Source organism: Leptodactylus fuscus, chromosome 9 (genome assembly GCF_031893055.1).
Source record: "Leptodactylus fuscus isolate aLepFus1 chromosome 9, aLepFus1.hap2, whole genome shotgun sequence".
Taxonomy (NCBI): domain Eukaryota; kingdom Metazoa; phylum Chordata; class Amphibia; order Anura; family Leptodactylidae; genus Leptodactylus; species Leptodactylus fuscus.
In genome coordinates this window covers 2600208-2616522 of record NC_134273.1, presented here as the reverse complement: position 1 = coordinate 2616522, position 16315 = coordinate 2600208, and the positions used below count along the sequence as shown (strand labels likewise).

Sequence of the window (16315 nt, the reverse complement as noted above, 5' to 3'; positions counted from 1 at the left end):
CATTGTAGGGAGGACATACAGGCCCATGGAGGCCGCACACACACTACTCAGCCATTGTAGGGAGGTGATACAGGCCCGTGGAGGCCACACACACTACTCAGCCATTGTAGGGAGGACATACAGGCCCGTGGAGGCCGCACACACTACTCAGCCATTGTAGGGAGGTCATACAGGCCCATGGAGGCCACACACACTACTCAGCCATTGTAGGGAGGTCATACAGGCCCATGGAGGCCACACACACTACTCAGCCTCATTGGGACATGTTATAAGGACATTACCTCAGTTGGATCAGGCTGCAGTGAGTTTTTCCACATTAATTTTGGGGGTGACTCTAAATCCAGGCCTCCATTGGTTAATAAATGTGATTTTTGTGGGATTTTGTTGTCATCACATTCAACTTTATACAGAACAAACAATGAGAAGATTTCATTGCTTCAGATCCAGGAGGTTATTGGGGGGTCTCTTTATTCTTTTGAGCAGTGTATATAGTGTTATAGCTACATGTATATAGTTACTGAGGTTCTCATACGTCACAGAGCCCCGGGGGCAGACAGATGAGGGCTGGGGTACGTCCAGGGGCTCTGACATGTCAATACTGACACACGGCAACGGTCAAAGGGATTGGGGGGTAACAATTAATAAGAAAGAAGCAATGATGAAGAGGGAGCAGCGTGACAGAGGAATATATATCATCCCCTCAGACTACAGCGATGAGACAAGTAACATCCCAATCAGGGTCTCAGCAAAATCACAGGGCCCCTGAACCCCAAGGCAGAGCCTCCGCCACATCTTCCGTCTTCATCTCCATCTTATATTATCCATATAAAATGAATTCTGAGGTGTTTCAGCTTTCATCTTGGCCACTAGATGTCAGTCATACAGTCCAGAGGAGCATCCAGCTTTACTGCCTGCTGCGATACTGAATATGTAATGACACCTTGGCAGCGCAGGCTGTGCCGCCTCCCTGTGATGTCCGCCGCAGACACACAACCGCTACATACTAATGGGTAGACCTGATGTTCATAAGGCAGGAACGTGCCGGCAGCTGAGTGCCCCCTACAGGTCATAGGACATAAGAGGCGCTGCGGCTGATATCCTGTGTATGGGGTCATTAATGGAGCTGGGAGCCAAGTCAATACCAGGCTCGAGTATACACTAATGACCATAGATACAGGGCCAATCCAGGGTGAGATAAGTAGGGGCTCTGCTCCCCCTTAGAACACCACAGGGGGCGTCTCCTGCCTGAGGGGCTTCTGCTGACCCTCACCATCATTACTGTCACAGCCCATCAATAACGTTGTCACATAACCTGGAATATTGATCGCTGGATCCCTCACGGCATCGCTCTGCAACTTTCAATCTGTTCTTACCGTTATCAGAGACTCGAATCTCCTTCTGTTGTACAGTCTGAGGCACCGCAGCAGGCAATGGGGCCCAGGAGCCAAACCATGATGGTGTTATACCGCACCACTGACATCTGTTATTATACCGCGCCACTGACAGCTAAGTGTTATTACACCGCACCACTGACAGCTAAGTGTTATTACACCGCACCACTGACAGCTAAGTGTTATTACACCGCACCACTGATAGTGATATTATACCGCACCACTGACAGTTGTTATTACACCGCACCACTGACAGCTAAGTGTTATTACACCGCACCACTGACAGCTAAGTGTTATTACACCGCACCACTGATAGTGATATTATACCGCACCACTGACAGCTGTTATTACACCGCACCACTGACAGCTAAGTGTTATTACACCGCACCACTGACAGCTAAGTGTTATTACACCGCACCACTGATAGTGATATTATACCGCACCACTGACAGCTGTTATTACACCGCACCACTGACAGCTAAGTGTTATTACACCGCACCACTGACAGCTAAGTGTTATTACACTGCATCATTGACAGCTGTTATTATACCGCTACAATGATAGCTAGTGATATTACACCGCACCACTGATAGCTAAGCCCAGACCTGTTAACACAGCTGTATGGCTCAGTGCGGCCCTATATAACCCATAACCCGCCCTGACCTGCTGCCACAAGCCCTGCAGACTGACATTCACTGACAGCAAGCAGAGATCTGATGTTTGGCGAGTTTCAGTCAGCATTTTGTATGATATGGAAGACCTAAGACAGATTTTTTAGGTAAAAGCCGCAGAATCTTTGTTCTGAATGTCGCAATAATTTAATTTTCCTTCTTCTCTGCACAAAACATGAAAAAACCCACAAACAAAACCATCTCTTAAGTCATCAGATGGGAGCCGTCACCCCCCGCTCCGAATGCGCAGACACGGCGCCCCCTCCCCCGGCCACGTGCCGTTGACTCCTGCAGATGCTTCGCCACTGATTTAAATGTAATGATAAATTGTCTTTCATTTTCTTCCCTCCATTTATCTGCAGAAATCGCTGCTAAGTGACGTTGTTTTCTGGCGTTCCCGGCGGCTGCGGCTCCAATCATGTCTCGTAGGCACGGAGCGCAGCGCCTGCCATTAGTCACATCGTGCAGCCGTGCCAGGGGCCGCGCAGCTCTCAGACGCCTGTCGCTGCACACATTTTCTTCTTTGTATATCCGCCTGGCACTGACTCCTGACTATCGATGCCAACGCCGCCGATTCAGTTCAGCTTGAGGTCTTCATAAATAAAACTGCAGCCACGTCGCCCCTGGGTGGCCAAATGATGTATGACAGCAAAACAATCACAACTGCTGCTTTAAGGAAACATCGACTATCCTCTAATACAAGTCATGGAGCCGCTCACCTTCTTGTTTCAGGCAGATCACCAGCTGGAGCGTTCAGGAAATGGTGAACAGGTCCATGGCTCAGGGACAGCGCCCCCTACTGTGAAGAAACACCCAGGGGAGTAAACATGGCCGCCTGTCCAGTGGGGCGGTCAGTGATTGCCCTCACTTTGTCCCAGCATTCAGGACGCAGCTGTGGGTTTGTTACAATGTATCAGTGGAGCTGACCTATAACCCTCTATGGTTCAGACTGATACATTGTAACACTCTGCAGGTCTCTGGCTGTCCCCGGTCATGAAAGAAAGAAAAATATTAGAAAGACTGAGGATTTTATGTACAATGATATTTTATTTACATTAGACATCCCAGTGATGGGGGTGGGGCGGGTGATTTGGGTGGAAATCGGATAAAACCAGTGGCCTAGAAACCTGCGCCGATTTCACTGGATCCAGCAGCCTAGAAGTGCACAGCGCCACCCGAAGAATGATGAGCGAGTAGTCCCTGCAGCTGAGCCTCATCACCCGGCTAGTCAGTGAGGTCACTACAATCAGGACACAGCCAGATGACCGACCGCCATGTGTGACCGATAACACCTCCTCAAACATGGCAGCAGCTCCGGGACAGCACCATCTACTGCGAAGAGTCACCTACAGTCCATGCACCAGGGGGCGCCAGTCACAGGAGATCTCGCCATCAGCTGCTCACTTCATCCTCATACGCTATAGCGATCCCTCTGCGTCCCTCCACGGCCTTCACCACCGGCGTCTCACCCAAAGCCTTGTCCAGTCCCTGCCAGCTCCGGGAAGACAAGAAGAAGGCTGCAGGAGAAAATGGAAGAGGTCAGAGGCAGCGGGGCAGGAAGAACTACATGTCCCACAATACAATACAGCATGAGGGGATTCCAGGGGCACAATGTAAGCTGTGCGTGTGGTGTACGAACCGTCAATTTATTCGCCAATATTCAAGCAACGTTTATGTAGAGCGAGTAACGTTCCACAGCAGGGAGCAAGGATCTCCGATAGCTCCTTCTCACACTTGGGGTGCAGCAGTCGGTCACTGACAGGACTGCCCGGTGCTATCACGTCTCATACATGGGGTGGGAGATGTTCTCCAGCATGGAGGTCACCACGGACAGTGTCCTTCTGTCACCCCCCACCTGTACTGGGCCCAGGGGCCCCCCAGGACAGAGCCGGCCCTTCTAAGCAGCCTGACAAGTCTATTCCTATCCCTGGCTGGTATACAGCGCCCCCAGCAGGCCACTCCAGAGAAGATGGAAAAGCCCTAAGAAGTGTCCCCTGGACCCCACAGCCCCTAAGGAGTGGCCCCTGGACCCTCGGCCTCCTGAGCAGGTAGAGCCTAGTGTGGCCCTTACTGTGCCAGGTGATCGGCCCGGTCCAGCTTATTATTGGGGAGCGCACCCCGGTACTTATAGGTCCTGACTATAAGTAAGAGCAGCTTTGAATCTGACTAGAGTAAAAGACATGATGAAACTATAAAACCACGTATGCAGCTCTGGAATCTGACTGTAGTATAAGATATGATGTAATTCAGGATTATAAGGCTATGTATAGGGAGGCCATAGTGGAATTTCTTCTCCATTCACAGGGGAGAGTCACAACACAATCTGCATTTACAGTGAATTCTTTCCCCTCTAATCACACGATATTATTAAGATGGCCGCCCCTTACCTGCCGCTCCGAGCTCTGCCACAGTGGTGTTGCTGTTCCTTTGTACCAGGGTCATACTTGGCGCCTCCTCTGAGGTTTCCTCCACCGCCGATGAGAATCGGAGAGACCTCAGCTCCCCTGTGATCAAGGAGACATCTGTCCGTTCGGCATCTTCAGGGTTAATCTCTGGGAACGTCACATGAGCAGGACCGCCTATGATGTCATCAGACAGGAAGGACATGGTGTAACATACACAGCTGCACCTTGTTCCACCCTTGTGCTTTACACTGCAGTGAGGACCTGTGACTCCGGCCTGACCGCACCGTCTATTGGAGTCTCAGGAGTGTGAGCACATGAGATTAGGGAATTGCCCTACCCCCTTTAGCGCCCCCTGCAGCCCCTTTAACTCTACTTACCTGGAAGTAGTTCCCGGAAGTCAGTGATGCACTGGCCACCCCACTCCCGCGCCGGGTTACAGGCCACCTCCATCTCATCGGGGGTGATGATTGGACGGTAGAAATCTGAAGAGTCCAGCAGCGAGTTTTCAGGACAGGCCACCAGCACAAAGATGTCGATCTCAGGGAAGTTGGCGAGCTTGGCGGGGTTCAGCTTCCCCATGGACAGCAGGTAACTCTTCTTCCCGGCCCGATGGATGAGGCTCTTCAGGTGCGACAGAGCAGAGAGATAGTCCGAGACCCCTAGGGTGCCCACCAGGATACCCACTACCTGGGCATCCCGCGCCTTCTCAATCAGGTAGAAGCGCTTCATGAGTGCGCGGTTGACATGGACGCCCTCCCTCCGGGACTCATTGGTCGCTGGGTTGAAGCTGTAGAAGGTGCAGCGCGGCCAAGTCAGCAGGAGGTTACTGAGTGTCGCGCCTTCACCCCCCACGTAGAAGATGCTGTAGCCGTCTGGCCAGAGGCTCAGGTCAGGGGAGAACTTCCTGCCAAACTTATAGACCTCACCAGCAGCGGGCGCCACCTCCAGCCAGCACAGCTTACAAAAGACAACACGGGGATAAGCAGCCGACAAGCGGGTTTCCAGGTCACCTGCGGACAGAAGAGCAGTGCGGTCAGGGCACCGAAAGCTACAAAGCCGCGGATCTTACAAATAGCATAGACAATGGCGACACCTGGAGATGGCAGGAGGTATAGCATCAGTAACTCTTGTACAGACTGTGGCGTTACAGTCACATGACTCTGGAGTCTAAGGGGGATGGGGCACAAACATACCTAAAATATAATCATACACAACGTCACTGAAAACCACGACCACAGCGTCTCGCTCAGGGAACAGGTTCCGGAAAGCCTCTGTGCAGAGATCGGCGCTCACGGCTTTACGTCCAAACACGTATGTGACAGGCAGCCGGCGACACGGGCTCAGACAGGCCCAACCATAATGTACCAAAGCATCAGCTCCGACGTGTTCTGCCGCCACCTCGTCCACACAGCAGCTGCCGGAGGCAAGAAGAGGGACATGCTATAGCTTATAGGTATATCAGTACCTGGGAAAGCTGGGTGAAAACGAGACAGACAGACCGCCATAACTGCGCACAAAGCCCAGGAGTACGGGGTGGGGGGCACACTTTATAAAGTCGTCACTCTGCTTTCTCACAGTCCTGAGTGGCAAAAACACACATTGGTATGAGGGTTGGGGTGACGTTTCAATACAATGAAGCTGTTCAGGACTTCAGGAAAGCTGGGTGACAACCCCTGAGAAAGGTGAACAGACGGCCAAATTGGTTAGAAAGAGATGATTTATGAAACTCCAATTCCCAGCATGCTCCATTCAGTTATATGGGAGTTCCATACATGATGGGACTTGTAGTCCTGCAGATTGTCGACCCCTGGCATGGCATGGCATGGCGCCCCCCCCCCCCCTCACCTGCCGTACGACGTGTCCCCCAGGATGTAGGTCTTGGCTCCGGTGGCCTCCTCAAGTCTCCTGGCTATGGTGATGGAGCAGGCAAGGAGATTGTCCGGGAACTGCAGCGCCACCTGGAGAGGGAGAGCAGAATTACAGGGAAACTCCAGAGTCAGGATAGATGTAACCGAACGTTGCGACAACTTGTGATTTCTGGCAATTTTTGTGTCATTGATACAATTTGTCATAACTTTATTAGCACATTTTGTCTCCTCCCTGTGACATCTCTCCTCCCGTCCCCTGAGATCTGTTCCTGCCTCTCACTGATGTTACGTATAGAATCTATACAGTATATAAGGATAATGCAGTGATCTGAGCAGCTCATCTATATACACTGTGTATGGAGGAGGGGGCTGTGTAATATATAGAGAATTGGGGGGGGGGGGGTCACTACCTACAGTTATAGCTCAGACATTATACAATGTACATAGAGCAGATTCTCTTCTTATATAATCTACTAGCTGGTACCCGCGACTTAGTCTGCGGTGATTGTAGCAGTGGGTATATACAGGTGTGGGTAAGGTTTCCGTACTGTGTATAAGGGATGGGATATGAAATGTAACTTTGTATCTTGTTGTTGCTGTAATTCTGAGAATATGTGAGAGTTTTGTGTTGCAGTTACTTTGTATTTGAGCTGCTATATATACGGTGTTGGTATATACTGTACATAGTGACTTTGGGACAGAAGTATTTGAAGTTAACCCTTTCACGCCGATGGCATTTTTTGATTTTCGTTTTTGACTCCCCTCCTTCTAAACCCCATAACTTTTTTATTTCTCCGCTCCCAGAGTCATATGAGGTCTTAATTTTTCCTGGGACAAATTTTTCTTCATGATGCCGCCATTATTTATTCTATATAATGTACTGGGAAGCAGGGAAAAATTCAGAATGGGGTGGATTTGAAGAAAAAATGCATTTCTGCGACTTTCTTACGGGCTTTGGTTTTACGGCGTTCACTGTGCAACCAAAATGACATGTCCCCTGTATTCTGTGCTTCGTTACGATTCCGGGGAGACCAAATTTATATGGTTTTATTTACATTTTGACCCCTTAAAAAAAATCCAAAACTGTGTTAAAAAATTAGTTTTTGAAAAGTCGCCATATTCCAACAGCGGTAACTTTTTTATACGTGCGTGTACAGGGATGTATAGGGCGTCTTTTTTTTGCGGGACCAGGTGTACTTTGTAGTTCTACCATTTTCGGGAAATGTTATTGCTTTGATCACTTTTTATTCAAATTTTTAGCAGAATCAAAACAGTGAAAAAAACGGCGGTTTGGCACTTTTGACCATTTTTCCCGCTACGGCGTTTACCGAACAGGAAAAATATTTGTATAACTTTGTAGAGTGGCCGATTTAGGACGTGCGGATACCTAACATGTATGTGTTTCACAGTTTTTAACTACTTTTATATGTGTTCTAGGGAAAGGGGGGGGGGTGATTTGAATTTTTAATCCTTTTTATTTATTTATTTTATATTTTTTTTTACTTTTTTTAAACTTTTATTTTTGCATTTATTAGACCGCCTAGGAGTATTGACATGGGTGGGCGGTGTCGCGGATTGTCAGAGCGGTGGGGGTCGGCAAATATGGCTGCTCCGGAGCGTTAAAGAGAACCTCCTGGAGTATCGTTAAGGTGAGGGGCAAAGTGGTAAAGTATATGTATATGAGATTGTGTGGGGTTAGGGGCGAGGCTGTAGACGGTAATATGAATTTTGTGGCTTGCTATGGTCCAAAGTGTGTGAGATTGCAGAGATGGTGGTGTGAGTTTGGGTTTTGTGGAGGTCCTGGCACAAACGTATGTGCGCTATTGTGACGAAAAGTAGCCTATTGTTTAATCGGGTGTAATGACTATGTTTGTGGAAAATTTCAGCCAAATCGGTGGAGCGGTTTTTCCGTGATTGAGGAACAAACATCCGAACATGCAAACATCCAAACTCACAAACCCACAAACTCACAAACTTTCACATTTATAATATTAATAGGATATACACTGTGTATGGAGGAGGGGGCTGTGTAATATATAGAGAATGGAGGGGGGGGGTCACTACATACAGTTATAGCTCAGACATTATACAATGCACATAGAGGAGATTCTCTTATAGTATATTACACGGCCCCCTCCTCGCTGGGCAGATCAGACCCCCTGGATCCTCCTATATACTGTATAGATTCTATAAGTAACATCAGTGAGAGGCCGGAACAGATCTCAGGGGACGGGGGGGGGGGGGGGGGGATGTCACAGGAAGGAGACACAATGTGCTAATAAAGTTATTACAGATTGTATGAATGACACAAGTCCGTCCAGGCCTCGCAGGTTGTCCGACCGCTCGGTTCCTCTTTACAGTGACAGGATTCAGGCCCTCGCCTGCTGTCAGTGCCGGGGCTGTTACTTTGTCTGCTGAGGGTTTGTGACAATGTACCAGCAGAGACGAGAGCTATGGCAGCAGTCCAGGACTGGAGAAAGCTCCATGTTGCTGTGTGTATATTAGAGCCTTGTTCACACTGATACATTGTAACAGACCCTCAGCTGTGTGATTGGGACAATCTTACCACTCACTGATTATACTGTAACCATGGCGACGGGGAACCGCTACAATGTATAGAATAAGGTGGGTAGTCTGCGGACACCGAATAGTATGGACTGATGATGTCATCATTGACCTGAATATTGGCTCCTCCCACAATGAGATGCTACAAAGTATCCATAGAGGGGGAGGAGCATAATATATATATATATCTATATAATACCTCACTGTAGTACGGGGCCGGACTATCGGACCGCAGCCTCATCTCTCACCTTCTTTGCCGCCTTTTCCTTAAGGAAATCAACAGTCCTCTGAATGTCGTAAACGTCGTCCAGCGCCGCGTCAGCCAACGCCAAATCACTCAGCTCCGGGGGACTCAACACCCGCTGGATGACGTCTGCCCCATCACTGCTGAACAGAGCGGCCGCCATCACCGCCAGGACCTGCAGGACAGAGAACAGCAGCACAGAGGATTTCAGGAGAGGAGTGTTTTGATCTTATAGAGGAGGTCACAGAGTTATATAGTGGAGGAGCAGGGTCCCCAGCAGTACAGAGGATTTCAGGAGAGCAGTGTGCTGATCTTATAGAGGAGGTCACAGAGTTACATAGTGGAGGAGCAGGGTCCCCAGCAGTACAGAGGATTTCAGGAGAGCAGTGTGCTGATCTTATAGAGGAGGTCACAGAGTTACATAGTGGAGGAGCAGGGTCCCCAGCAGTACAGAGGATTTCAGGAGAGCAGTGTGCTGATCTTATAGAGGAGGTCACAGAGTTACATAGTGGAGGAGCAGGGTCCCCAGCAGTACAGAGGATTTCAGGAGTTCGGCAGGATGATATTAGCTGAGGACATGCTGTATGTGACAGTGCTATCCTGACTAACAGCCGTATATGTGACTGTGACTTACCTGTGTGCCCGAGGTCCGGAGCTCAGCGCAGTACTACAGGCACCAGACACACTGTAAGCAGCGCAGAGAACACATGGAGCCCCGGAACCCTCCGCGCCACCTCCAACATGGCCGCCCGCACTGGCCGGATTACAGATAGGACGTAAGCGTCATGACGTCATCACAACAGAGCTGACTGAATGAAGAGCTGAACGGAGAAGGTGATTGTATCGGCCCCCCGACAACTGTCACACATTATATCAACCCCAGGACACCCCGATATCTCTAGCATATTGTATCACCCCTCATTCCCCGACAAGTGTCATATAATGTATCACCCCCCCCCCCCCCCCCATACCCTGACAACTGGGGAACATTATATTACCCCCCAGGACACCCCGATATCTCTAGTATATTGTATACCCCCCCCAATTCACCGACATCTGTCATACATGGTATCATCCCCCCCAGGACACCCCGACATCTGTCACACATTATATCAACCCCAGGACACCCCCGATATCTCTAGCATATTGTATCACCCCTCCATTCCCAGGACACCCTGACAAGTGTCATATAATGTATCACCCCCCCCATACACTGACAACTGGGGAACATTATATTACCCCCCAGGACACCCCGATATCTCTAGTATATTGTATACCCCCCCAATTCACCGACATCTGTCATATATTGTATCACCCCCCAGGACACTCAGACATCTGTCACACATTATATCAACCCCAGGACACCCCGATAACTGTCGTATATTGTATCACCCCTCCATTCCCAGGACACCCTGACAAGTGTCATATAATGTATCACCCCCCCCATACCCTGACAACTGTGGAACATTGTATCACCCCCCCCAGGACACCCTGACATCTGTCACACATTATATTACCCCCAGGACACCCCGATATCTCTAGTATATTGTAAACCCCCCCCCCCCCCCCAATTCCCCGACATCTGTTATATATTGTATCACCCCCCATATCCTGTAACCCCCGCAGTCTGACCCTTGTGCTCTGTGCATCTTCCCTGCACCCCCCTGTAATGTCCCCCCAGTTGTATCCTGATAGTTGTGGTGCCTGTGGTCACTGTACAGGGCAGGTTACATGTAGTGGTGATCACAGGGTTAATGCCGTCCTGTAACCTGCGCCTCGGTGCGTTCCCGTGTGGCCGCCATACGTCAGTATATGGGGAGGGGGGGGGGGGGGGTATTTTATTATTTTCTCTTCCGCTATATTTCTGATCTTAACACATGACTGGAGGGAGACGCGCTCATGGGACTTGTGCACCCCCAGACTCGCCTGTTCATAGCTGCTCTTTACGTTTTTCAGGTCGCTCTGGTTGTGCCGCAGTCATGGACGCCGCCGCCGGCTCGCTGCGCTCGGTGGAGAAGCACGCACAGATGGTGCTGCAGCAGATGAGTAAGATGAGGCAGCAGATGGAGTTCTGCGACCTGCACGTCCACATCGGTCAGGCGGTTTTTGGGGTGCACAAGCTGGTGCTGGCGGCGAGCAGTCCTTACTTTGCTGCCCTGCTGTCCGGTGGTATGAAGGAGTCATCCGGTGACGTGGTGCAGATCCAGGAGGTGTCGCCCGCCATCTTTCAGCTCCTGCTGGATTATATATATTCTGGTAAGTGGATCATAAAACCATCTCTAGTGCCAAGAACGTGCAGTGCTGTGCAGGTGTAGCAGAGCTGAGTGTGCCGTGTCAGAGCACTTTGTGGATAAGGACATAGAATATGTAGAATTACAAAGTCAGCTCTGCTACATCTGCACACGACTGAGAATTTCCTTCCTAGAATCTGTGTTCAACCATTTCTAGTCATCTCCTGTCCTTGGAAAGTTAGGTGACAACACTTCTCTTCCTCCTCTGCAATAATAACTACATCTGCCTCTGGAAAAGATGGGTGACAACCAGTATGGCTGCCGCAAAGGTTCCCGTGTGGTTGTCTCACAGCCTGCAATGACGCCATAAATGTGCAGGCATGTAAATCATCTGGGTAGTCGGCAGCCATATTGGTCTTCACCCAGCTCTCCCAGGAACAGAAGAGGCTTATACTGACTGTTCCTGCGATGTCCTTGTCTGTTCTCGGTCCCAGGCTCAGTCCTTATTAGTCCAGACAATGTTCAGGACCTGATGACGGCGGCCGACATGCTGCAGCTGAACCACGTGGTGGCGCTGTGCTGCGATTACTTAAAGGAACAGATAGAGCCTGGGAATTGCATCGGCTTCTTCCAGTTCTCGGAGCAGCTGGCCTGTCAGCCCCTGCTAGAATTCACCGAGACCTACATCCACACCCATTTCCCGGAAGTGCAACAGGGGGATGAATTCCTGGCGCTGACCAAGGAGCAGCTGATCCGCCTCCTGCGCAGTGAGGAGCTGTGCATTGAAGACGAGCATCAGGTGTTCGCCGCCGCCATGTCCTGGCTCCAGAAAGACACCGCGACACGGAAGAGACACGTGGTGGAGGTCCTGGAGCCCGTGCGCTTCTCTCTGCTTCCTCCGCAGCGACTTCAGAAAAATATCGAAGGTAAGTACAATCGCCACTCACTGCATCCTCAGACCGGAGCCGCCGCTAGTTCTCAGTCTGGGTCTCTTTATTCTTACAGAAGTCACAGATTTCAGCCTGCGGGTGGCGCTACAGACACTTCTGAGAGAGTATTGTGAACCCAACCTGTCTCCTAAAGATAAGAAGCTTTGCAGCTTCCTCCAGACCTCACGTGTCCGACCCCGCAGGAAAGCGCGCAAATTTCTGTATGCTATAGGTAAGCCTAACATGAAGGGGGAGGGGTTACACTGGAGACCTGAATACTGTGACCTCTGACCTTCCTCCGTACAGGGGGATACACCCGCCTGCAGGGTGGACGGTGGAGCGACAGCAGAGCGCTGAGCTGCGTGGAGAGGTTCGATACGTTCAGTCAGTACTGGAGCACAGTGTCCTCCCTGCACCAGGCACGGAGCGGGATGAGCGTGGCTGTCCTGGAGGGAAAGATCTACGTGGTTGGAGGTACGGCTCCACACCTCCCAAAATATTGTCACTCTCCATCATAAGTGGTTAGGTAACGCTGCTCTCCAGGTTCCTCTAATAATCTACACAATTTACTAGACATTGATGATGGCCTCTGGATTCATGAACATAATGCTAGAGGCTCAGTGAAGACTGACACTTTCACAGACAGATGGGCTTGTGGTGGGCACAGTGCTGGGCAATTCTGTCTCGGGCTCCTGTAGAGGTGACATCTTGTGTTTTACCCTGTAAAGTAACGCTCTTCTCCTCTCAAGGGGAAAAGGACTCAATGATCTTTGACTGTGTGGAGTGCTATGACCCTGTCAGTAAACAGTGGACAGCCATTCCTTCCATGAATCAGCCACGTTGTGGTCTAGGGGTGTGTTCCCTGCCACGGCGCCATCTACGCAATGGGTGAGCGCTGCTCCGTAAATAATAACTAAATACTGAACTTGTGTCACAACCGGAGGATGATAGAAATGTCGTCTGTCATTACAGGAGGGTGGGTGGGGGCAGAGATCGGAAATGGCATTGAGCGATATTCGCCGGAGGACAACGCCTGGCAGATAGTGGGGCAAATGTCTGTGCCCAGGTACAACTTCTCCTGCTGCGAGAGACAAGGTGAGCGGGAGAAAGATCTCATCCATATTGTAATGTTATTGCTATTACTAAAGGAATAAAGTACTGCCCCCTAATGGAGTCACTGTGTACATACATTACATTACTTATCCTGTATTATACTCCAGAGCTGCGCTCACTATTCTGCTGGTGCAGTCACTGTGTACATACATTACATTACTTATCCTGTATTATACTCGAGAGCTGCACTCACTATTCTGTTGGTGCAGTCACTGTGTACATACATTACATTACCTATCCTGTATTATACTCCAGAGCTGCGCTCACTATTCTGCTGGTACAGTCACTGTGTACATACATTACACTACTTATCCTGTATTATACTCCAGAGCTGCGCTCACTATTCTGCTGGTGCAGTCACTGTGTACATACATTACATTACTTATCCTGTATTATACTCCAGAGCTGCGCTCACTATCCTGCTGGTGCAGTCACTGTGTACATACATTACATTACTTATCCTGTATTATACTCGAGAGCTGCACTCACTATTCTGCTGGTACAGTCACTGTATACATACATTACATTACTTATCCTGTATTATACTCCAGAGCTGCGCTCACTATTCTGCTGGTGCAGTCACTGTGTACATACATTACATTACTTATCCTGTATTATACTCCAGAGCTGCGCTCACTATTCTGCTGGTACAGTCACTGTGTACATACAATACATTACTTATCCTGTATTATACTCCAGAGCTGCGCTCACTATTCTGCTGGTACAGTCACTGTGTACATACAATACATTACTTATCCTGTATTATACTCCAGAGCTGCGCTCACTACTCTGCTGGTACAGTCACTGTGTACATACATTACATTACTTATCCTGTATTATACTCCAGAGCTGCGCTCACTATTCTGCTGGTGCAGTCACTGTGTACATACATTACATTACTTATCCTGTATTATACTCCAGAGCTGCGCTCACTATTCTGCTGGTGCAGTCACTGTGTACATACATTACATTACTTATCCTGTATTATACTCCAGAGCTGCGCTCACTATTCTGCTGGTGCAGTCACTGTGTACATACATTACATTACTTATCCTGTATTATACTCCAGAGCAGCGCTCACTATTCTGCTGGTACAGTCACTGTGTACGTACATTACATTACTTATCCTGTATTATACTCCAGAGCTGCGCTCACTATTCTGCTGTGACAGTCACTGTGTACATACATTACATTACTTATCCTGTATTATACTCCAGAGCTGCGCTCACTATTCTGCTGGTACAGTCACTGTGTACATACATTACATTACTTATCCTGTATTATACTCCAGAGCTGCGCTCACTATTCTGCTGGTACAGTCACTGTGTACATACATTACTTATCCTGTATTATACTCCAGAGCTGCGCTCACTATTCTGCTGGTACAGTCACTGTGTACATACATTACATTACTTATCCTGTATTATACTCCAGAGCTGCGCTCACTATTCTGCTGGTGCAGTCACTGTGTACATACATTACATTACTTATCCTGTATTATACTCCAGAGCTGCGCTCACTATTCTGCTGGTGCAGTCACTGTGTACATACATTACTTATCCTGTACGGATGCTGCATTCACCATTCTGTAGCTTCAGAGCTGACATCTACTCTGTTGTGACGCTGTACTCTGGTTCCTCTTGTAGGTCTGATCTATGTGGTTGGGGGGATTAGTCACGAGGGGATAGAACTTTCTTCGGCTGAAGTATTTGATCCCATTGCCAAGCGCTGGACATCGTTGCCGTCTATGGGGACCCGCAGGGCGTACCTCGGTGTAGCCTCTTTAAACGACTGCTTGTATGCGGTGGGCGGCTGGAATGATCGCCAGGATGCCCTGAACACGGTGGAGAGGTTTTCTTTTGAGGAGGTAATTTCTGGCTCCTGACCCTGATGTGCACAGCTGGGGGTTTGTTACACTTTATCCAGTGGAGTTAAACAGCCCAGCCTTCAGGCTGACACATTGTAACGATCAGGACAGATAATAGGTTTGCTCTGTCCTTGTCTTCACCTTCATTCTCATTCTGTTTTCCTGGCATTGTAGGAGCAGTGGGTGGAGGTGGCAGCGATGAGGATTCCCAGAGCCGGTGTCTCTGTGATCAGTGTGAACGGGCTCCTATACGCTGCTGGGGGAAGAGCCAGCGTACAGAACTTCTCAGCCCCTGTGACCTCTGACTCTGTGGAAGTTTATAATCCGCACACTGACTCCTGGACGGAGATTGGCAGCATGATCACAAGCCGCTGTGAGGGCAGCCTGGCCGTCCTCTAACCACACGCTGCAGTACTGGCTGGGGGTGCAGCCCGATGACGTCGGCAGCCATGTCTGATAGTGGTGCTGAGGATGGAGCTTGGTGGTTTATAACCGTGTGCACACTAGTGTCGCTGTAACGGGGGCTCTGCCTGGCAGTCACTGTGCACACAGACAGGTACATGCCAGTGGCTCGGGGTTCTGCCAGCTGGGTAATCCACTGGTGGTGAGGAGAAACAGTCAGCATGGAGGACTACTGGGTGCTAACCCGAAAGTGTGCAGCTTATAGTAGTGCAGGAGCGGCTGATCAGTCCCATATAGAAGAACCTCCGCTCTGGAGATAGAAAGTACTTCTCATGGCCTCACCTCCTGACATGGCTGATAACAGATAGTAATAGACTGTATTGTATGTATATTGGCACAGCTCATTATATACTGTACATTTGCTCCATTGCAGAGACTTCCTAGAGCTTTGCAGAGCTGCAGTGTAAAGTAAGGGGGACCTGCAGTGTCAGATTCTTAGATGTTTTGTGGTCACTGAGTATTTTTTATAATAAACCACTTTTTTTCACGCTGTCGCTGCACGGTTTGTGTGAGCATTAAAATAATACAATATTCTCCCCTCCCCCGATACGTTTATACTGTAGTCACAG

The 16315-nt window shown here is 49.4% G+C and overlaps 2 protein-coding genes across 2 annotated transcripts; one reads left to right on the top strand and one right to left on the bottom strand.

Moving 5' to 3' along the window:
- Nucleotides 1-3146: 3146 nt before the first annotated feature.
- Nucleotides 3147-9863, bottom strand: DPH2 (diphthamide biosynthesis 2). The gene is made up of 7 exons (XM_075287313.1): nt 9779-9863; nt 9149-9319; nt 6313-6425; nt 5661-5881; nt 4845-5477; nt 4450-4641; nt 3147-3579 (listed from the first exon to the last, which is right to left on the bottom strand). Exons 2-7 carry the CDS (start codon nt 9305-9307, stop codon nt 3455-3457), a joined length of 1443 nt encoding a protein of 480 aa, XP_075143414.1. The 5' UTR covers nt 9308-9319; nt 9779-9863; the 3' UTR covers nt 3147-3454.
- A 96-nt stretch (nt 9864-9959) lies between these two features.
- Nucleotides 9960-16141, top strand: IPP (intracisternal A particle-promoted polypeptide). Its single transcript, XM_075287312.1, is given in 10 exon segments — nt 9960-9978; nt 11101-11400; nt 11870-12301; nt 12381-12536; nt 12611-12778; nt 13054-13163; nt 13165-13192; nt 13277-13399; nt 15064-15284; nt 15459-16141. Coding segments are annotated over 9 exon segments (1740 nt in total). The 5' UTR covers nt 9960-9978; nt 11101-11123; the 3' UTR covers nt 15684-16141.
- Nucleotides 16142-16315: the final 174 nt, after the last annotated feature.

Excerpts from the sequence above, each read along its gene's own strand:
- DPH2 (XM_075287313.1), bottom strand. The coding sequence starts at position 9,307 with ATGGCGGCCGCTCTGTTCAGCAGTGATGGGGCAGACGTCATCCAGCGG. Across the intron at positions 6,426-9,148 it reads AGGAAAAGGCGGCAAAGAAG|GTGGCGCTGCAGTTCCCGGA; the intron begins GTGAGAGATGAG and ends CTCCCTCTCCAG. Across the intron at positions 5,882-6,312 it reads GGGGACACGTCGTACGGCAG|CTGCTGTGTGGACGAGGTGG; the intron begins GTGAGGGGGGGG and ends TGCCTCCGGCAG.